At 31.3% G+C, this 24,555-nt stretch overlaps 1 protein-coding gene across 1 annotated transcript in view; it reads left to right on the top strand.

The window, feature by feature from the left end:
- LOC127706834 (protein pigeon-like) overlaps positions 1 to 24,555 on the top strand; it is a 92,725-nt gene that overhangs the window by 6,061 nt on the left and 62,109 nt on the right. The window contains exons 2-7 of the mRNA XM_052211579.1: positions 8,505 to 8,581; positions 12,045 to 12,098; positions 13,935 to 14,004; positions 14,703 to 14,756; positions 19,700 to 19,855; positions 24,238 to 24,287. Coding sequence (XP_052067539.1) covers positions 8,505 to 8,581; positions 12,045 to 12,098; positions 13,935 to 14,004; positions 14,703 to 14,756; positions 19,700 to 19,855; positions 24,238 to 24,287 — 461 coding nt within the window. The remainder of the gene's footprint in view (positions 1 to 8,504; positions 8,582 to 12,044; positions 12,099 to 13,934; positions 14,005 to 14,702; positions 14,757 to 19,699; positions 19,856 to 24,237; positions 24,288 to 24,555) is intronic.

The following is a 24,555-nucleotide window of genomic DNA, read 5'->3' as shown; positions in this document are numbered from 1 at the left end:
AGTTACAATGACATACAAATGAAAATTTTCTGCTTCAAATATAAGTTGGCCTCTAGATTTCTTTTTGTTTCTTGTGTTGTTGGGTTACTGTATCATTGATGTATGCCCTACTATGTTGGTTAAGTTTTTATCATTAGGATTCTTTTTCAGAAACCTTCGGGAATATGTATACTGTAAATTCAGAAATTATTATGTTTATTTATCAGTATGACTTTTGAACAATGGTTAGAAACATCATTTAGGTCAGTATCCTATGCATTTTATTCCTGAATTGATCAAGTTTTTTTTTCTGGTCCATATTTCATAAAATATTTTGTTAATATATCAGCATGATCTGTTATGTAAAACTTGAAAATGGAGTTGCTTTGTATTGCACAATGCTGTTCGGTAAGATTTAAGTCGCTTTGACCTATATTTTTCTTGTTTCTTTTTCAAGACTTAGGTATCAGACATACATATAATGCATTTGTAATGGGGGATTACATTTGAGTTATTTTTAAGCAGAGATTTTTTTGTTAAAAGGGAGATAATTCAATTTAAATTTTGTTACATCAGTCTCACATTATGGACACACACCACTTATTTTCTGCCTCATTGCCTACTATAGTGATCAGTCCGTCCTTCCGTCCCTCCGTCTGTCCGTCTGTCTGTCCGTCTGTAACAAATTGTGTCCGCTCTATATCTAGAGAACCGTTATGATTTCAAAGTTTATACTTGACATGTATATTAACCAACACCAGAGGGTGTGTCATGTATGTACAACTTCCTAGGTCAAAGGTCAAGGTCAAAAACTTTGGTTTTAGTTGACAACCCCATGTCCTATGGTAAAGATTGTGTCTGCTCTATATCTTGAGAACCGTTATGATTTCAAAGTTTATACTTGACATGTATATAAACCAACACCAGAGTGTGTGTCATAATGTATGTACAACTTCCTAATTCAAAGGTCAAGGTCAAAAACTTTGGTTTTAGTTGACAACCCCATGTCCTATGGTAAAGATCATGTCCGCTCTATATCTTGAGAACTGTTATGATTTCAAAGTTTATACTTGACATGTATATAAACCAACACCAGAGGGTGTGTCATAATTTATGTACAACTTCCTAGGTCAAAGGTCAAGGTCATAAACTTCGGTTCAGTGGACAACCCCATGTCCAATGATAAAGATACAAATTTTTTACCACACATTATTCACAGCGGGGCCCACAGAGATGGCTCCCATCTCAATGATATCTAGTTTCTTCAATTTCAAGCATTCCTAGCTCTTTCGTCTTAAGTTCAAATAAAAGGACAGTCATTTCATGTCAAAGCACTACTTTAGCTTGTAGTTGTAAGTTGTATTGTGCTGAAAAAAATTAACACAGCTTTAATTTCATATAAGAGCCTTCTGGTTCCTGGAACAGGTACCAAAACAGCCTTAACAGGGTTCAGATAAGAGAAACAGGCAAAATATACCCTCCTTTTTTCTTTTTTTTTAAAATTTAATGCAATTTTGTTATTATCAGTCAAAAAGTGTTTTACAATGATCACCAGTTATTTATATTTCGTTTGGTACCATATAACTACCAAAATATTCTTCATATTTGAAATGTTACACCCATGCATAGGAACTATTTTGTTTTAAATATGTACTTCTTTCTGGTATCTTGTTTCTGACCAGGCCCGAATTTGAATGCATTTTATGTCTGATATTCATGTTAAGGTGGTACCCAACACCTTGATTAATATAAATTTGGCTCGTTTAATTTTCCTAAAATTTTGACAAAATGTTTACTTTGACCCTTTGACAAAAATATAAAAATTTCAAATAATTTGAACCAACCACTTTTTCAGAAAAATTTCACTGGTTATATAGCAGTTTGACAAACACTAATTTTGATCATTGAGAAGCTTAATATTTCCTTAACAATACAACGTGATTAAAACGTTTAATTGATTTTTACAGAGTTATCTCCCTGTAGTGTTAGGTACCACCTTAAGTATAAACTGGGAACAGTATATCTAATATGTCAATATATATGTTCCTGGTATAAATAATATATAAGTTATGTTGTAAGTCCATATATTTATTGTGAATTCTTTATTTGAAACAGTCTTATACACTTGTGGAAGGCTGTAACAAATATAAATGTAACTACGTGAGCAACTAGACCATTTGTACACTGTTCCTGATATGTATTTAGGTTATGTTTATTTGTTATCAATTAAAACATTCTGAACTATCATATCAGTAAATAAAAGTGCCCAAATAAAATTAATGTACAAGAAAAGATTGATCAGATAAAATCAAAGTCCAGGTGTATGTACTGAGTTTGTTGACATTTATAATTTTAAGTAAATTTTATGAAGTAGTTCGTTATTTTTTTTTTCATTCACGCTAGTTTACTGGTAATTTCCATTTGGTCTGTGGTTTAATTCTTGCAGAAGTAACTCACAGACATTTTACAAAAAGGAACAATTATCCAAACTGCAACAATGCTACAGTAAAATAGTTCATCTCACTCATTTACCAATTTCAGAGTATATATAGTTTTTACGAAGTTGTGTAGGGTATATTTTTTACCCGTTTGTCAGTCTGTCTGTCAGTCCTTCCGTCCGTCAGTCTGTCAGTCCTGTTCTTGTCATCTCAACTCCTCTTACATCACACAATAGAATTTCATGAAACTTTATGATAATAAGGACATACTATGTAGATGTGCATATCAACAGGAAGTTATGATTCAATTTTTTGTCTAGGAGTTATGCCCCTTTTGGACTTAGAAATTTTGGCCTAAATATACTATTGCAACAGTTTGTCATCTCAACTCCTCTGAAACCACACAACAGAATTGCATGAAACTTTGTAGATAATAAGGACATTCTATGTAGATGTGCATATCGACTGGAAATTATAATTCAATTTTTATATTCAGCAAATTAAGACCTACCAATAAGTTTAAGGATCAATTTCGTAAGGTGATCCATTATAGGAGTTATTGGCCTAGAAAGATGATTTTTACCATTTTTTTAAATATTTGGCAGAAATTATGATAGATAGATAGAAACTTTACATGGCAAAAATGTTCAGCAAAGTAAAACCTACAAATAATTCAAATGACTGCAACCATCAATTGATCTCTGATAGGAGTTATTGCCCTTGAAAGACGATTTTTACCATTTTTAGCTCACCTGGCCCAATGGGCCAAGTCAGCTTTTCTCATCACTTGGCGTCCATCGTCTGTCATCCGTAGTCGTCCATTAACTTTTACAAAAATTTCTCCCCTAAAACTACTGGGCCAAACTTAACCAAACTTGGCCACAATTATCATTAGGGTATCTAGTTTAAAAAACGACCCAGTCTGCCAACCAACATGGCAGACATGGCTAAAAATAGAACATAGAGGGAAAATGCAGATTTTGGCTTATATCTCTGAAACTAAAGCATTTATAGCAAATCTGACGGGATAAAAATGTTCATCAGGTTTAGATCTATCTGCCCTGAAATTTTCAGACAAATCAGACAACCTGTAGTTGGGTTGCTGCCCCTGAATTAGTATTTTTAAGGAAATTTTGCAGTTTTTAACCGGATTTTCGAAGGAAAAATTGGTTTATTAATTTGGGGATGTACTGAGGGCGGGCGGGCAGCTGCCAAACAGTGTCCATTCATTAACATAAAAACGCTTTGACGAAATTTTTTTAAATTTAGATATGTTGTTTCCTGTGACTAAATGAAGGTCAAGTGCAATTTTCACGATTTTAGCTTTTCTCGTTGAGTTATAGCCCTTTCCCAAGAATTCAATCTTTCGATGCAATACTTATTAATTGCTCCATTTCTGTTCAAATGGAAAAATGTAAAAGATTTTCAAAAGACATTGTATTTATAATGATAAATGACATTTTGGATTTTTTTTTCTTTTCTTTGGTAAATTGTTTGAAGAATTTTGTGGTAGGCTTGTTTGTTTTTCTGTATAAACTAATTTTCTGAATGCTATATATAATTTTTTTTTTGATGAAGTGAACTCCTTTAATTAGATAATAATCTATTTTTATTAAAGGATATATTTCATTACATTACATTGTGTAGATAAAGTTGTTGACATTGATAGATAAGTTGCAGATCTATATTAGTTTGTGACAAATGAAAGAAAAAATATTTGGAACTATTAATTATATTTGATTATAATTTGAAAATATATATACATTATGTAACATCATATCTAATTTTAGAGAACTATGTTTGCTTTATTAGTTAAACCATTTCTGTTCAAAGGGAAATAACTCAAACTTATTCCAAGAACCAGTAATGATAACATAAGTATATGGATTCTGTTCAATTAATTTTAGTCATTAGTTGTCAAAATTTCTTTATAACTATTTTTTTAAGTCATGTGTGTTATGAAGGTAGATGTCACAGTTGTTATGTGGTATTTTATTTTTGTTGTGTGTGTTAATGTTTTTTACATGATCCTGTTTGGGGGTTTCAGATTTGCAAATATCTTTTTCATTATTAATTAGATAATAATCTATTTTAAATATTCAATCACAATCCAAATTCAGAGCTGTTTTAAGCTTAAATGTTGTGTCCATACTTGGTCAACTGTTCAGGGTTCGACCTCTGCAGGAAAATCTGGTTTGCTGTCAAACGACAGCCTCTTGTTGGTTATTATCTTGAATATTATTACAGATAGAGATAAACTGTAAACAGCAATAATGTTCAGCAAAGTAAGATCTACAAATAAGTCAACTTGACCAAAATGGTAAATTGACCCCTTAAGGAGTTATTGCCCTTTATAGTCAATTTTTAACAATTTTTTGTAAATTTTTGTAATCTTTTACAAAAATCTTCTCCTCAGAAACTACTGAAACGAATTTAAGCAAACTTGGCCACAATCATCATTAGGATATCTTATTTAAAAATTGTGTCCGAATACCCCGCCTACCAACCAACATGGCTGACATGGCTATAGAACATAGGGGTAAAATGCAAGTTTTGTCTATTATTTTTTGAACCGTTATAAATAGAGAAAATCTGAAAGGGGCAAAAAATTTCAGAATAATGAGCTCTACCAATTGTCCATATATGTCAAAACTGTAAGAAAAATTCTTATAGGGGTTATTGCCCACAAATGACAAATTTTACCATTTTTTTTATTTTTGCCTTTTACCATGAAAACTATGATATTTAGAGAGAAACATTTTTTTTCCGTTATGCCTTATTTGATTTAAATTGTAATAGATAAATAAACACATTAAATCACATAAATGATCAGCAAGGCAAGATGTATTAAAAAGTCTAATTTTGCCGATATAGTTAGTAGACTGTCACTCTTCATAGGAGTGATTGCCCTTAAATGAGGATTTTTTTTTACCCTCTTTTGTGTTTTGAGCAAAAACTAAAGAAGATAGATAGAAACTAAACAGACTAAAATATCAGTAATACAAGATCAACAAAATAGAGATTTTTGTCATGAAGTCTATTCTCCTCTACAATGTTGGAGAGTGTCCTTTGTTTGATATGCACATAGACCAAGGTGAGGGACACAGGCTCTTTAGAGCCTCTAGTTTTTAGTTTTCACAATAACTATGATAGAGAAAATCTTTAAAAAGACACAAATGTTCTGCAAAGTAAGACCTACAAATAAGTCTAACAACCAAATTGGTAAATTAACCCCTTATATTAATGAGTTAATAAAAAGAATTATTACCCTTAAAAGATGATTTTTACCAATTTTTTTAGCTTTTTGCAGAAACTATGATAGATAGAGAGAAACTACAAATGACATGTTTAAACATACATTAATTTACATTAACTGCAAAATAATCATTGATGCAAGATCTACACAAAAAATTCCAGGTGAACTATTCAGGCTCTTTAGGAGCCTCTTGTTTTCTGTAAGCCATGTATTATTTTTTAAAATAAAGCCCAAGTTAAAAGTAAGAATTTCACCAAGCTACAGGTAAACAAATATGTATAAATGATAAACCATTATGTACTGTACATTTTTTATTGGATACTCATGGTAGATATCTGGCTCTTTATTGCTGAAAGCAAATGAAACATTAGTGATATGTTAATTGCAGATAACTTTTATACACTCACTATAATGTAGAACATGCATTCCTGAATAGACTGACATATAAGGGAAAAGACAAAATAACAACATGGAATAGTTTGTACAATTAAAAAATGGGAATATTTACAGTGTACATCAGTTGCAGTACGATTGTCATTCTTTAGATTTTATTTGTAGTTTATGAATTTTGGCATTATCTGTTGTTGACCCACATCCAATAAGCAATGTTCCATTCTCTAATATAGCCATACTAACTGGCCGGTAAATATCAAGCGGTCTTAGCGTGATACAGTTTATGACATTGCCCTTTGAATTCAATATATGCAGGTTTTCATTTGAAAAGTCACATGTAATTATGCTGTCATGTGATGTAGCTACTACATCCCAGGGATCAAAGCATTGTTTTTGTTTCCGAAATTTATAGCCAGTATAATTCCACTTTATGTTTCCTTCATTGTCTAGTGATCTTAGTCTACTACTTCTCTTCTGTGGCTTATCAAGGACAATTATATCACTGTTTGTATTTGATGCTATTCTATGAGGAACTGTGAAAAGGGCCTCCTTATTCGAATCAAATTCATAAACCTGATATTTTTGACCATATTCTGTCAGGACCACGACCTGACCTAATATAATTTCTCCGTCTGATTGGTCCTTGACTTCTATTGTACCCACAACCACTCTGTTGTTATTTAGGACATGTACTGTTGTTGGAAACACATTTGCATATATATATAGCCAAGATTTGTTAAAATTGAAAAAATTCTCCATTTTCTTTTCCCCTTTTTTCAGAATCTTGATGGTAGGATTGTTTACCAGTATAAGCAGTAGTTCTCCTGATTTTAAGGCAACCATATCTCTTATTTGTATATCTTTGACTTCCTCTACAATATTGATTTCAGTTGCTAGTTTTATCTCTGGTAAAATTGCTTTTTTAGTATTTTTTATGCAAATTGTGTTTTCTCCAGGTGAAACTTTTCCTACGAGATTAAGACTTGTTGTATAACTTGATTTTTCAGAGGCAAATTCAACATGGTCTGCATTTGTAAGAAAGCCTGGCTCAAGTTTCCCAAATATGTTTTGTAATTCACAAGCATTGTCAATTTTTTCTTTAAATGTTAAAGTTAGGAATGGTAATGGACGTCTTTCAATTACAAATTCTTCAACATAATTCTGGATTCCATCAGATATATGACATACTTTTTTAATATTGTTGTTTTTTCTATATTCCTCTGTGAGAGTAGCACTGCTTTTCAATTCTTTAATTTTTTCTTCTAATAAGGAGATATTTTTGTCAATATAATCTTTAGCCGTCAAGTATTCTTTTTCTTTTTCTCGGAGAAGTGAACTTGTCTGTTTTGAAATTTCTTCCTTCAGTTTCCTATCTTTTTCAATAATTTTCTCCCTATCACTTTCATAACTGACTGTTTGCAAGGAAAGCATTTCTTCAACCTTCCACTTTTCTGACAAAACAAACGGTAAATATTTGTTGTTAATTTTATCTCCTTGATTGCTTAAAACTTTAAGCTTTTCATCATGAATTACATCTATATCACACATAGAATGACACTGATGAGAATCAGTTAAACATTTTGAACAGATTAAGCCATTGCAATCACGACAAAATAGTATCAAATTATAAGTTGGATGACTTACGCATGAGATAGGCTGAAGCTGAAGCTTATGTGACGGCAGATTGATGTGTTCTTGTGCACCTAAGTACTGGTAATTTTTTTCATCTTGTTCAGCCATTATGTTGCTGTATAAGAAATATCCTTGCGTAAAGTAAGATTTAGCAACCCTTTGAAAATGTTTTTTATCTTGCCGATTTAGCCATAGTTATAAATAAATAATATTTTCATTGGTGTTTATCTCTGTTTACTTTTTTTTTTAAGAGTGTTTATCTATGATTGATCAGTCTATCAGTACAAATGTGCACCAAAATTTTTTATCTGTCAAATAATATGAAAGCACATTTTCTTTATGAGATTTGAATGAGGCATCTATAGACAAATAAATTTCCATTGCCAGATGATGTCATAGAATATTCTGTTAAATAAGCACACATAGTAAAGATATTACGGTACATAAATATTGAGGTGTATTTAAAGAAGTAATACTGGTACATTGAACACTCGCTTGTGATATTCTATAGTAATACACATTTTTTGTAGCACATTACTATTAAGGTTGATTTTTTTTGAAGCTAATAATACATGTCACAGGACATTTATATTTCTTATTCAACTGTTTTCTTCTTATACAATTGGTTTTTTCTTATTCAACATTTTTCTTCTTATTCAACATTTTTCTTCTTATTCAACTTTTTAGCTCACCTGACCCTAAATGTATGTTTATTCTATTACCTTGAAAACTCAAAATCTTGTCCCAAAAGATGTTTTTTTAAAGAGAAGAAGAAAACTTATTCAGTAATGTTTTATCTTATACAGAGAATTTAAAGATACTGAATCAAGAAAAAGATGGATGTATACTGTTTACCTGGGATGATGTGTCTGAGAAAACTGATGTAAGTCATAGTTATTTTCAGTTTTAAAAAATCACTTTTTCTAAGAGAAAATTTGAAGTCAGCATCAATTTTATATTGATTTCCTCCACCAAATTTTTGTTGATATTACATACATTTTCAATTAAAAACTGCTAATTTAAGGGCACAACAAAGTAAGTACGTAAGTAAATTTTATTTTAGAGTCGGCATATATATACATAATAACAGACAAAACATGAGCTCTGGTGAGCTCGTTAACTGACTAATTCTAAATTAGAAAACAAAAGTTCTGTATGACGCTGTATGTATCATCAGTTGATAAAGTATTTAAGAAAAATATAAAATATTTGTGATTCCTAGTACATAGAAACTTTGGGTTTTTATTTAATGGAGGGGAAACTTTTAAATTAGCTGTATTATTAAATTTTCTTTGATAAGTCATGTAAGTACCATGTAATAACAAATGATTGTGACACATAAAAATATCTTATCTATAATAATATTTTTTTGAAAATAAATTGTAAGGAGACAACATAGTGTCAGTTGTTAAACAAAACCAGAGGTATGTTCATATTGGTAAATATTAGGGATGTCAACTCGGTAAAAAATTACTAATCAGATACTCATTGGCTTTACCCAGCTATACTTGATTACTTGCTTGAAAAAATATCTACAAAATGGAAACACAAAATTATACTCATTTTAAGTATTGTGGGTCATTGTCTAATGGACACAAACCCTCAACATTATTATCTAGGACAAGATAAAAGTCTCAGGAATTTTATACCACAATTAATAGCTCATTTGCTACATGTACTAATTATGTAAACAATAATCTAATTAATAATTCAATAAACACCTATTGAAAAAGAATTACATAGTGACACCAGATCTAAGAACAGTATTTGGTTATAGTAATGAAAACACATTTAATGATTAACATTTTTTAAGGGGTGATGATTAGAACTTACTGATGTGTTTAACCATTATCTGAGGGTCACCCCTTGGTGCAGAGAATTTGTTCTTATTTAGAAATATTATCTTGTGAACTTTTTCTGGGCAGAGTCTGTTTATCAACTTGTCCTCATAACTGACAGTCCTACAAACGCAAGTATTTGCTCTGACGATACAGCTGTGGTGAAATGGCTATGACATGTTAAGCCAAAAGTGTTAGCCTATAAAAGCTGCTCTCGTGAATAGCCCAGCTCTTTAAGGAGGAATTTTAAATGACAATTAAGTGCAAACATTTTTCGAACGTATTTTAATTTTGATAAATCAAAGATTACTATTTAATTTCACAAGAGGCGCTCTTAGTAAAAATCAAATTTTATTTAAAGTAGGCAACAACAGTCTAACAGGAAACAAATAAGTCAAGTATCCTTTTGGTATTCGATACTCAGTGCTACTGAGTGATACTTGAGTACTGGTTGACATCCCTAGTAAAAATCCCATACAGAAAAAAAAAACGGGATTGCACATCCTAATTTTTACAGAGATGTTGTTTACCGAGCCCAGAAATTTAGATACGATCTGGGTAAACTTATTAATCCTTTAAATAAACTTATTCTAAATGGTTACCACGTCAACACTGTAATTAGATCTATGAATATTCTTTTTATTGGTATTAATATTGATTTTGTTATCAGTAAATTAAAATCTAATTAAATATTATTTTTATATACATATGCACATCCATTGCTCTACAATCTGTCATTACATGTACCTGTATCTTGGCATTGCACAAGGTCATGTTTTTCTCTGACTGTTAATGACGTCTTTACACTAAATCCATTGGATGTTGGATGTGTACTGATTGATATTTTAGTCTTAGATGTATGCTTTTTTATTAGTTGTTATTGGCATTGAACTAGCTGTCAGTAACTGCGAGTGATCTCAGATCTGTACTTTGTGTCTTTTTTGTTGTGGGGATGTATAAGTACCCTGCCACACCTGGTCTGTGTTTTTGTTAAATGGATTTCTGCTTTGTATCTATCTGATGAGTCAAGCCCTTTTCAAGTGATTTTTATAGTTTGTTCTTATTATACCCCCGCTTTAAAAAAGTGGGGTATACTGTTTTACCTCTGTCTGTCCATCCATCCATCCGTCAGTCCGTCCGTCGGTCCCATGAATATTTTTCGTCGCATCCTTCTCAGGAACTACATTACAAGGATTTCTGAAATTTGATTTCAGGGTTTATATGAGTCTGCTATACAGTGTAATGCGTTTTCAGATTCATCACTCAACAACTTCCTATTTACCTTATACTGTTAGCGGGGTGGGGGTATCATTAGTGAGCAGTATCTCACAGATTCACTTGTGTTGTTACTGTTACACCACTGTCCCAGGTTAGGGGAGGGTTGGCCCCTTCAAACTAGTTTAACCCTGCCACATTCTATATGTGTCTGTCCCAAGTCAGAAGCCTATAATTCAATGGTTGTCATTTGTTGCTGTATATCATATTTGTTTTTCGTTCATTATTTCGTACATAAATCTGGCCGTTATGTTTCTCGTTTGAATTGTTTTACATTTGTCATTTCGAGGTCTTTTATAGCTGACTGTGGTATGGGTTTTGCTCATTATTGAAGACTGTACGGTGACCTATAGTTGTAAACTTCTATGTCATTTGGTCTCTGGTGGAGAGTTGTCTCATTGGCAATTATACCACATCTTCTTATTTTTATGCAAGAGGTAAACAATATAGGTTTATAATAAAGTGTACATCTAAAGGTCGTTGTACAGTCTTCAACAATAGGCAAAAAACCCTTTTATCAAATGGAAAACTAACTATTAATTATATATTTATTGAGTCTAGAAAAGTTGTGACTTCTTTGAAAAGTTACAACAGAGAAAGTCTACCCTAAATGTTAATTCTCTAAAAAGAGAAAAACTTGAAAAGATAGCACCATCCACTGACAAAGTTTTGTATGAGAAAAAGTTCACCTGCAGGTACAATGGTAAAATATTCCCATTTATATATGTGGAATAAAAATAAATATCTATTTAATAGTGAACTGGTCCATATTCTAATCTTTAGTGAACTGAAATATATAAGTATATCTCCTTCATAGAAAATCATTGTGTCAATAATACAAGTTTATAATAAATAAGTTGAATGATTTAAACATACTTTGGATAGTGCTTACATAGGCTTGGCATGTTGCCCAATCCAATTAAATTTATACTAAATAAAATATTAAAACTATTAAAAGACAACAATATCCTGGTTCTGGCAAGAAAATTCTTTTATTGTGGTTAACATCTTTCACCACTTAGAGTGACATCTTCATGACAAAATAAAAATAGGATACAAACACTGAATTACATGAAATGAGGTTCATATGGGGTTACAGAAAGGAGTTTGGGATTCAATTTATATACTGAATCAAAATAAACCAAACTGTGATCCTTGTATGAAAAACCCAAAGATATTTACTAAGCCTGTCAATTCAAATCGGCTTTACTATTTTCTTTCTGTTTATTGTAGGTAGACATTGTTACACACATTGGAATGTACGATCCAGCTAAACAGTCATACCAGGTACTTACACTACTTATTGGTAGTTTAGATTCATTTTCTTCAGTGATATTTGTAAAAAGACAACTTTCAAATTCCTGCATTTACCAGTACATTTCCTATATCACAATGCTTACTTTATTACGTTACAGTAAGTTCAATGACGTCATTTAGGCCTATTGATCACTGGTCAACCAGTGTAACTCATTCATCAAAAACATCTTGAGATTTGTCTATATTGATGACAATACTTGAAGCCACAGCAGTCTTTGTTAATAGCACTGTCTCAAGACTTGGAAGTCAGTGAACATATTTTTATGGCCCCCAACAAAGTTGTCTGGCCATATAGTTTTACCCTTATCCATTATTCCGTCATTTCGTCAATCCGTCGTTCTGTCATTCCGTCATTCCGCAACAAACAGTTATATGGACTTTTTTTCCAAATGCCTTCACATATTTAGCTGATTTAAAATATATGAGTATACTATGATGAGTTACAGACCAAGGTTATATTTAGTTCCACTGCTTATTTTTGCTGAAATTACGGGATTTGGACTTTGAAAATTTTGTGAAAATAACAGTTATACAGACTTTTATTTCTAAATGCTTCACATATTGAGCTGATTTTTAGTATGTGAGTCTTCTATGATGAGTTACAGATTGAGTTTATGTTTAGTTCTGCTCTGCTGATTTTTGCTGAAATTACTGGCTTTGTGGAATCAACAGTTGTACCGACTTATTTTCTAAATGCCTTTACATATTGAACTAATTTTTAGTATGTGAGTCTACTTTGATGACCTCAAGATTGAGTTTACATCTGGTTCCCCTCCACTGATTAGTGCTGAAATTATGGGCTTTGGACTTTGAAAATTTCGTGATGATAACAGTTATACAGACTTTCATTCTCAAATTTCCATTCCTGAAAAATCGATTCAAGCTTTTTTTACGAGCTGGGCCATAAGTGATGTTCCGACACATCTAGGTTTTTTTTATAAAATATCTAATGCTTCAAGGCATATTGCATATTGCTAGGTCATCTTTAAATATCAATATAAAAAAAAAGAGATGTGGTATGATTGGCAATTAGACAACTATCCACCAAAGTTCAAATGAAGTGGATGTAAGCAATTAAAGGCAACCGTATGGCCTTCAACAATGAGAAAAACCCATACTGTATAGTTGGCTATAAAAGGCCCCAACATGAAAAATACGAACCAATTCAACTGAGAAAACTAAGTCTAATTTATAACAAAACAATTTACGAAAAGCAAATATGACAGACAAGAACCAACGACAACCACTGAACTACAGGCTCCTGACTTGGGACAGGCACATAAAGAATGTGGTTTGGTTAAACATGTTTGAAGGCGCCAACTCTCCCCTAATCTGGGACAGTGGTGTAACAGTACAACGTAAGAACAAACTATGATAATCAGTTGAAAAAGGCTTAACTGATCAGATCGATACGAAGCAGAAAAACATCTAACAGAAACACAGACCAGATGTGGCAGGGTATTTATACATCCCTTAAAACAAAAAAGACACCAAGTACAGATCTGAGAAATCTAGAGAGATACAATCCATGTATTTATGATTTGAAATTCAATCAGTCAAACAGAAATGAAACAGGAATGTGATTTCACAACAATTTAATTATTTTCTTGTTTTGAAACACATTTTAAATTAAAAATAAACTATTGATTAAAATTTGTTTTGGCAAATTTCAATTATGCCAGTTTTTGCTCCTACCATCATATATTTCAAATATTAACTGAGTGGTGTTTTTTTAGAGAAAAACAGGAAATCATTTTATCCAATTGCTTTTTTAAAAATTTATTTCTGTATGTATTTTTCTTGTAGTTATTGTATACATACACTCAAAGAATAAAAGTAGTTTCCTGTTCTGTAAATGAAGGCAGATCATTAATTGGTAAGGTTTTGTAAAGTTCTAGTTAAACTGGAAAAACTAAAACGACCCCAATCTGCTAGATAAACGATAGCACAACTGAGGAGGTGGCATGGACTGATGTACCTATTTTTTTTTTGATTTCATAAACCAGATTTAACTCTTACAGTAGTTGACTTAAACAAACCTTTTTTTTTTTAGAAAAGAGTACCTGTGTTATTTGTTTCTGTTTCAAAATAGCACTGTTTAATTGGATCTTGAATCCTTTTAATTCCATTCTTAAGTAAATGCTGGTTTGCTTATTTCAATTGTATTGTGGGACTAAGGAAATTTTGTGTAGTCATCAATTAGACAGTCACCTAACATGGAAAGAAGGTGAATATTTTGAGGTCATCAATTGTTTTATGACCTCCATCATTAACCATTTTTTTACCTCATTACAAGCTCCAGAAAAGACGTTGTAACTATTCAAAATAAAAGATGGTCATTTTATTTCTGCAACTTTCAATAAAATGAGAAACAAAGTGATAAGACAAAGTCAATCATGAGATGAGACATTCCTGACTTGACATAGGCGGAATGAAAGCTGTTTATCTAGATTATGAAGTACTTTTTTCTCTCATTGTCACATATAGCAGCAGTCCTTATAACTGCAATGGAAATAAAGTAAATCTACTTTCATTTAATCATATATGCATTAATATTTTGATTACCATTTTCAGCATTTTCTGTGGTAACCAAGGACACAAGTGCCTCAGGACAGAAACATGGAAAAGGTAATTTTAATTCAACTGGCTTTTATTACTGTAAACCAAATTATTTTCACAGATTCTTTTTTCACATGTAGCTTTTTCTAGTCCACTTTGTGCTGCAATTTATTTTTATGATTCACTGTAAAAGCAGATTTTTTGTTGGTGTTTAAATTTCATTTATTTGGTGGATAGATATTCTCCACAAAATTAAAACCATACCTGTCAACCTCTAATAATAGAAATGCAGTTCATGACCTGCTTTGAGGAAGAACTATAATAAGAAATCAGCAATAGCTAATGTGCTCCTATACACATGAGGAAGATAAAGAGAAAACAGAAGTTACTGTTGTTTATATTCTGTGCACATTTGTAGACCTGGCATATGGATCAGAAGTGACAACAAAAACGAATGTTTAAAAATAGTTTAGGACTTGTATCTCTGCAACAGATACGTATAAAGCGGTACAAATTGTTTTAAAATGATTTTAATAGGATAATTGATATTTGCAAATGGCAAATTTTTTAAATCAGGACCTACAATTGTATGTCAAGCTTGACTGGCTTTAACCTCTCTGGGGTACAATTAAAGAGATAATTAGCGAATTGTTATTACCTTTCAATCAAAAGAGTGTCAAAATTATGTTCTGATAGCTGTAAATCATTCAATTGAGAGCAAATTATCAACCTTCCTGCCGAGGAAGAATTTCGAATTTGCCATTTTTTGGATGACAATTTAGCATTTTAGACATTGAAGTCTCATGGCACTAGAATGCAGGTGAAAACGGGTCATTTGATGAAATCCGGGTTATTTGATGACTCAGACAGGTAATGACGAATCTCGGGTGAGTGGTAAATTCACGGGTCAAACCCACAAAATATGGGTCAGTTGACAGGTATGTAAAACCCCAACAAAATTTTAACCTAAAGATAATTACTTTCACACACTGGAAACCACGAAAAATAATCCCTATGAAATCTAATCTAGAGTAAAAACTATGATATTTTAAACTGACAAAAAATTAATGTTTCTACAGTATATTCACAATTTTTTCTACTCATGTAAAAAAATTGCTTGAGAAAATTAGAAGGTTTATAGCATAGTCTTACAATATATTAATTTTTTCAAAGGTAAAGAAACATTTACAAAATGTTGTATATAATTTTAAATTTAAGAGAGTGGTTTGTCTATTTGATCTTTTTATTACCTGCATCACCTACATGGAAGGACTTTGGGTAGAAACTTTCATCAATGTACTTTCGTCAAATGGGAATGTTTTTAAGTCTAGTCTGCAGCTGGATAATGTTGAATTGTAGCGTGATAGCAATTTTTATACGACCGCAAAAAAATTTTGTTGTCGTATATTGGTATGACGTTGGCGTCGTCGTCGTCGTCGTCGTCGTCGTCGTCGTCGTCCGGCGTCGTCGTCCGAATACATATTGGTTTTCGCACTCTAACTTTAGTTTAAGTGAATGGATCTTTTTGAAATTTGACCATAAGGTTAAATACCACAAAAGGAAGGTTGGGATTGATTTTGGGGGTTATGGTACCAACAGTTAAGGAATTAGGGGCCAAAAAGGGGCCAAAAATGAGCATTTTCTAGTTTCCAGACAATAACTGTGGAACGGTGTATGGATCTCTCTGAAATTATACTACAAGTTTCCATACCACAAAGGGATGGTTAGGATTTGCTTTGGGGGGTTATGGCTCAAACCGTTTAGGAATTAGGGGCAAAAAAGGGGGAAAACAAGGTTGTCCTGGTTAATGGACAAATACTTTAGTACAAAACATAATTTAAAGCAGTGTAAGGGAGATAAATCAAATACATCATTGAAATTATCTCCCTTACACTGCTTTTAAATTATGTATAAAGTAATGGTTAATGAACAATAAAGATAATCTAAAACAGTGTAAGGGAGGTAATCCAAATACAACGTTTTGGTTACTTCCCTTACACTGCTTTTAAATTATGTTTAAAGAAATGCATATTTATAAAGGAAGATCAGTAAAAATATCTGCAAATGTTTTCATCTTTTTTTTTTACAAAAAAATCCATATGAAAGATTTGACACTATATTTTTATTAATTCTATTATAAAATAGATTAAGTTAGCACTATGGTAAATTTAAATGGGTAATTATGGTTGCCAACTCCATTGGAAATTTGAATTGAGATTATGACCATATCTTGAGGGAAAGAATTTTTTTGGGGGAAAAAGGGGGGGGGGGATAAAAAGAAATTGTGGGGGGCCAATTTTTTCTCATTTCAGATTTCAGAAATTAAAAAGAATTATTCTTCAAATATTATTTTTTTTTCAAATTTCAAATATTGAAAAATTTCAAGAAGTAATCTTTAATTGCACAGTATGGCACATTAGATTTGTAAAATCTTTGATCACATTTATTTATTTGTTATGCCGAATCTAACAATGTATTTAGATTTTTAATTTTGGGTCCAGTTTTCAAATTGGTCTACATTAATGTCCAAAGGGTCCAAAATTAAACTTTGTAAAATTGAATATATGAGGTTCTTTGATATGCTGAATCTAAACATGTATTTAGATTTTTGATTTTTGGCCCAGTTTTCAAGTTGGTCCAAATTGGGGTCCAAAATTAAACTTTGTTTGATTTCAACAAAAATTGAATATACGGGGTTCTTTGATATGCTGAATCTAACCATGTATTTAGATTTTTTATTTGTGGACCCCGTTATCTAATTGGTTCATATTGAGGTCAAAAGGGTCCAAAATTAAACTTTGTTTGATTTCATCTAAAATTGAATTATTGGAGTTCTTTGATATTCCAAATCTAACCGTGTATTTAGGTTTTTAATTTTGGGTCCTGTTTTTTAAATTGGTCTACATTGAGGTCCAAAGGGTCCAAATTAAACTTAGTTTGATTTTAACAAAAATTGAATTCTTGGGGTTCTTTGATTTGCTGAATCTAAACATGTGTTTAGATTTTTGATTATGGGCCCAGTTTTCAAGTTGGTCCAAGATAGGTTCCAGTATTTAAACTTTGTTTGATTTCAACAAAAATTGAATATATGGGGTTCTTTGATATGCTGAATCTAAACATGTATTTAGATTTTTGATTATGGGCCCAGTTTTCAAGTTGGTCCAAATTGGGGTCCAAAATTAAACTTTGTTTGATTTCAACAAAAATTGAATATATGAGGTTCTTTGATATGCTGAATCTAACCATGTATTTAGATTTTTTATTTGTAGGCCCCGCTATCAAATTGGTTCATATTGAGGTCAAAAGGGTCCAAAATTAAACTTTGTTTGATTTCATCGAAAATTGAATTATTGGGGTTCTTTGATATGCCAAATCTAACCGTGTTTTTAGATTTTTAATTTGGGTCCCGTTTTTTAAATTGGTCTTCATTGAGGTCCAAAGGGTCCAAAATTAAACTTAGTTTGATTTTAACAAAAATTGAATTCTTGGGGTTCTTTGATATGCTGAATCTAAACATTTGTTTAGATTTTTGATTATGGGCCCAGTTTTCAAGTTGGTCCAAGTTGGGGTCCAAAATTATATTTTTTTTGATTTCAACAAAAATTGAATATATGGGGTTCTTTGATATGCTGAATCTAACCATGAACTTAGATTTTTTATTTGTGGGCCCCGCTATCAAATTGGTTCATATTGAGGTCAAAAGGGTCCAAAATTAAACTTTGTTTGATTTCATCAAAAATTGAATTATTGGGGTTTTTTGATATTCCAAATCTAACCGTGTATTTAAATTTTTAATTTTAAGTCCCATTTTTTAAATTGGTCTACATTAAGGTCCAAAGGGTCCAAAATTAAACTTAGTTTGATTTTAGCAAAAATTGAATTCTTGGGGTTCTTTGATATGCTGAATCTAAACATGTGTTTAGATTTTTGATTATGGGCCCAGTTTTCAAGTTTGTCCAAGTTGGGGTCCAAAATTAAACTTTGTTTGATTTTAACAAAAATTGAATATATGGGGTTCTTTGATATGCTGAATCTAACCATGTATTTTGATTTTGGACATTGGACCATAATAGGTAAATTAAAAAAATTCAAGTTCTTAGACCACATTCTTTCTGTGTCAGAAACCTATGCTGTGTCAAATATTTAATAACAATCCAAATTCAGAGCTGTATCAAGCTTGAATGTTGTGTCCATACTTGCCCCAACTGTTCAGGGTTCGACCTCTGCGGTCGTATCAAGCTGCGCCCCAGCGAAGCATTTTATTGCATCTGCAGTGCAGCCACTTCCTGTTTGCAGATAGTTTGAAATTTTAAAACACTAATTGTACAAGGAAAATGTCCAGGTCCAGTCAAAATATTACATTTGGATTTAAGGTAGCTCAGGTGTCTTCCACCATCTTGGATTGTAAAATAGCAGAAAACAATCAATCTAAAACTTAATTGAACTATGCAAAGTTTGAGAGAGGAATGCAATACTTTTGTAAGACCTTTCATCTATATGAAGAAAATTGTGTGTATTATCTTATCATTTCTACAGTTTTTACAATTACAGAATACTTGTGTTTGATTATTTTTCAACTTGTCCATTTCAGGGGAGATAACTCAAATAATATAACTTTTATAAAGGAATGTAAAGTAAATTTACCTATTTTTTTTTGTAGCAAGAAAACAAGCTCCTGTGAACCAAATTTTTATTTTTATTTTTGAAAGCACATAATAAGAGCTATCATCTCATTTTATTTTAAAATTCTATTGTTTTTTGTCTATTCACACAAAAGTTCTATCATTTTTAATTTAGACCCCTGATTTACCTTAATCACAATTTAAGCAACTTGAGGTCAATTTGATTTTATCCATTGAAGTTTTTTTTGTTTTTTTAAAAGTTATAAAGATTGTTTTCTGCCATAGTCATTGCCAAATCCTGAGTTTAATTGAAAATTGGTTGATTATAAGCTTTCATGCCTTGGATTGTGAATTCCATGAACTTTTGATGTTTGTTAATGTTTGTTTCAGAAACATACAGTGCATATTTAGCAGAAATTCGAGCAGCAAATAGCAGAGTGTTTTCTCTCAACTTAGAACGTCCACACTTCCTAAAGATTCAGTTTCTGTATTTAAGTCAACCATCAGCCAAGGAATGTCATATGATTGTCATGTTACACAAGGAATGTAAGTATATATGTTACAGTGAATTTTTATAATCAGGGATTATGTAGAATCCCTTATTTTTCAGTGATTTTGCATAATCACTAAAATCATGAGTGATTATATATAACCCCTTAAAATGACCTGTGATTTTTCAAAATCACTGAAAATTTTAAGAGTTATTCTATAAACTCCCTGAAATGATTTTAGGGATTATCAATAATACAAAGATTCTCTGTTTGGTAAAAATATATCAAATACAGACAAATAAATCATATGTATAACCTCTTTATGGCTTAAGTGGACAGTTTTCATTCCCTGTCCATTTATCAAATCTTATCAAAGTAAACAGTTTTGCTGGTGAAATTCTATTTAACTGTGTTAAACCATATTAACTCATAAACAAACAAGTATTTTAAATTGAAATTAATAATACCAACATAAATGCACACATCATGTAATTTGCTGTAAAACAAAGGGGATGAAAATTAACAAACGTGGAATTCAAATTAATCAAAGAAATGCAACAAAACGTCCAGAAACACAAACATGCTTGATAGATTGAACATAATTTTAGGGGAGGCTGTGATACCGATTCCTTATGTTGATCGTGGAAAGCGAGATGCCGAAAATATAATGGATATCCTTCATAAAAGGGCTGAAAAGGATAATGACTGACTACAAAGCATGAAATTATGCTCAGATATTACACAAGGAATTAATTTTAGGTATCTGATTGACTTTTTGGTACCTTCAGATGTTTCTAATGAACACTTTATTTCTCTTCAAAGTGCAGTGAAATCAGATTCAATATGTGAAGGCTAAGGTTTTTTTTTTTTTTTAGCTTTTTTTGTTTTGATGGGGTTTACAGAATAGAGAATAATGGACAACCAGTGCAAAATAAAAGGTTAAGGTGGTACCTAACACTACAGGGAGTTAACTCTGTAAAAATCAGCTAAACGTTTTAATTACGTTGTATTGTTAAGGAAATATTAAGCTTCTCAATGATCAAAATTGGTGTTTGTCAAACTGCTATATAACCAATGAAATTTTTCTGATAAAGTGGTTGGTTCAAATTTTTTGAAATTTTTATATTTTTGTCAAAGGGTCAAAGTAAACATTTGGTCAAAATTTTATGAAAATTAAACGAGCCAAATTAATATTAGTCAAGGTGTTGGGTACCACCTTAAACAGATAAAGAATAAAACAAAAATAGACAAAAAAAATAAGAATAGAGAATAAAAGGGTGCTAAACTATACAGGCTAGAGAATAATGGGCAAAATAAATAAAGAATAGAGAAAAATGGCCTAAAAGATTAAAGAATAAAGAATTGAGGGACCCCATTCAGACGGTCCGGGTACACAGTTATCGTCCTTTGATTTTCGTTGTCCACGAATATAGTCCCTAGTGTGGACAGTGTGTTACTTGTCGATTTTTTTTATACCCCTTCCAAATTTATTTCTCCATGTTTTATGACTCAAATAGTAAGTAGGGGGGTGAAATGACACTGTAAAAAAATTTGGGTCATGAATTTTAAAGTAAAGTAGTGATTTGGTCCAGCTGAAAAATGTTAAAAATTAGCACTTCGGAAGCTGTCAAAAGATTTGAAGACCCCCTTAACATGAAATTGTCCATATTTTGAGTTAGAGCCGATGAAGTTTTCTATAATTTTGATATAATTTGTCCCAAAAGTAGTACAACACACTGTAAAAATATTATTGAGAAAGCGCAGGTGGGATTTTTTTAATTTTCATTTATTGTCTAAAAGAAATGCACTACGAAATAACTGTGTACTCGGACCTAAGAGGTGAAATCAGGAAATATAGAATCTGTACTTTGGCAACTTCCCTGAATGATTTAATGGTGTCAATTTATCAAATAGCATAAAACTAAAGGATTTAAACTTTTATTTGATAGAATTTCTGCAAAAATGACCAATTTTGGCATTTTATGGTCAAAATAAGCATTTCATAGCTTTTTCAATTTTGATGTATAAGTGGCATTCTGACTTTCTATCTGACAGGTTTTTATGTGTCAATATTTGTGTTTCTATGCTTCAATCCAGTTGTATTACTCATTTGTGAACTCTGAATCTACAGAAAAGAAAATTATCTTGGACAATTTGTGCAAAATGTGTTGTATATATGATCCTCGTCTAACGCCCTGTTTGGATCAAGTTAAATGTGAGGAGCTTGGAACATAAAAGTTGAAGTCCATTATAAAGACCTCACTAAATTTGTATAAAAAGCACTTAACAATGTCTTTTGTACCTGTTTTATGTCACATAATATCTTTCTTTTCTTCTGTAGGATAGCAAGTGGTTCAAATATAAGCCTGTTGAGACTAAAATTGCATGCATGTTTTTCACTAAAAAGTGAAAAATCTTTGTATCAGACCATACTGTCTGCAAAAAAAGTTGAATGCAAGAGTCTTTTTGTGCTCAGATTTATTGTATCATGTCACCTGAGCATAGAAATGATAGAAAAGACACAAAATTTTATTTCCTATAGCTTCAATATGCATTTTTAAATGTAAATATGTGATACGGCCTAAATTGACCCTAAATTATTTTCAGTCTTTCTTGGCCTAAGACCCTTTTAAACTAATGTGATGTGTTATTTGTAAGTTTTCTTTCCATTTAAAGTACATTAAATACATATGTAAGGATTAATTATAACCAAAAAGCTTTACAAATTTAAAATTGCTGGAAAATATTACATCTTCATGTAAGGCCCCCCTTCATTGGAAAACCTCCATTTTTAGCCACAGGCTCATATAAATTTGACTTTTTAATAATTATGATAAGTCTGATAAATCAAATGAGTACTCTATTGCTTTTAATACATAATGCATAATAAATTAAGGCATTTCAAAAGTATTTTTTTGCAATATTTTAATTTTTTAAGCCCCAAATGTTGATAGTTGAAAATTTCCAATTTTAACGTCTAAATTTAACACGCAAAGTTGAATATAGAATTAGTCATATTGTCTATAATATATATCCTATTGCCATGAAACTTTTTAAGCAGTCTTATAATTTATTAAGCTTTGATCATACCAAGTTTCATTAAGATTGGTCAACTTTTTCTACCCTATTAGGTCCGGGTACACAGTTATCGTCCTTTGATTTTCGTTGTCCACGAATATAGTCCCTAGTGTGGACAGTGTGTTACTTGTCGATTTTTTTTATACCCCTTCCAAATTTATTTCTCCATGTTTTATGACTCAAATAGTAAGTAGGGGGGTGAAATGACACTGTAAAAAAATTTGGGTCATGAATTTTAAAGTAAAGTAGTGATTTGGTCCAGCTGAAAAATGTTAAAAATTAGCACTTCGGAAGCTGTCAAAAGATTTGAAGACCCCCTTAACATGAAATTGTCCATATTTTGAGTTAGAGCCGATGAAGTTTTCTATAATTTTGATATAATTTGTCCCAAAAGTAGTACAACACACTGTAAAAATATTATTGAGAAAGCGCAGGTGGGATTTTTTTAATTTTCATTTATTGTCTAAAAGAAATGCACTACGAAATAACTGTGTACTCGGACCAGACCCTCATAGTAGATATCATCCAAATATACAATGTAGTTTGTAAAAATAAATGATTTGTATTAGAATATTGCACTTGAGATGTTTAAATATGATTTTATAGAATAAATTATTTTACTTTTATTCATTGTCTCTTCATTCCAGTTATTATGTATAATCCCTGACATTTTTTCTAGTGATTATGCATAATTCCTGAAAATTTTAGTAATCATATATAACCACTAAAGTTACCAGTGATTATACATAATCCCTAATTCTACAAATTCACTGCAACATATAAAACAATGTGAATTTGTCAAAAACAACAGATGTGATAGGACTTTCTCTTCTATTAAAAAGAAAATGCCAGAATTATTTTCACAAACATTGTATGTTTTTTAATTTTCTGTGATGAAAAGACCAGTCTGTTGCTGTTATGCTGATTGATTAATAGGTTGAATTTAGATTCAAGTGGGCAAAATAATTTGCCAAGATAATAATTGTTGTTATAATGCTGTTAGGTCAAGGACGTATAAAGGTGAACAAAGTGTTCTTAATTGTAAAGTTGAAGTCTTTCTTGTCAAAAGTTTGGGATTTCGATCATGATTTGGTTGCCTTTTCTTGAATATGTGTTACAGTTAACCACACATATGTTCCACTAGTTACAGCCATAATCCCATCCACCTCTATTATGACAAGGAGCAAATGATGATCTGGTTTAAGATAGACTGAAATTAGAATAATATAGTACAGAAAACCAAACTTTGCTCAAAGTACTTCATGTAGACCATATTAAGAATTACACTAGTAAAGTTTAAATTATTATGAACTACTTGTAAATTTATGAAATGAAGTTGACTTTCTAATTGCATTTTAGCTATTGGTTTATACACAATACCACTAGGTAGAGTTGGTGACAGAGGAGTTGTAAGTATAATTTTGTTACATGAATTTTGTTGCAGATTATTTACAATTGATGATTTGAAAAATTATTTTCTTTAACACCTTTATAACATTTTTGCAACGTTACTTTAAAAATTACTGCAACTACATTTACAAGAGGAGATTTATATGGAAAATATTAATTTTTGCTAGTATGGATGGCACAATTCCAACTTAATTAAAAACAGCTCATGAAGTCTTTTGGTGTTATTGTTTTGTTTGATTGTTGTCTAACAGATGTATACCCAACCAT

The sequence above is a fragment of the Mytilus californianus genome, unplaced genomic scaffold (genome assembly GCF_021869535.1).
Source record: "Mytilus californianus isolate M0D057914Y unplaced genomic scaffold, xbMytCali1.0.p SCAF_1, whole genome shotgun sequence".
NCBI classification, from domain to species: Eukaryota; Metazoa; Mollusca; class Bivalvia; order Mytilida; family Mytilidae; genus Mytilus; species Mytilus californianus.
The sequence above is the reverse complement of the archived record's forward strand: the minus strand, read 5'-3'. Positions and strand labels throughout refer to the sequence as shown.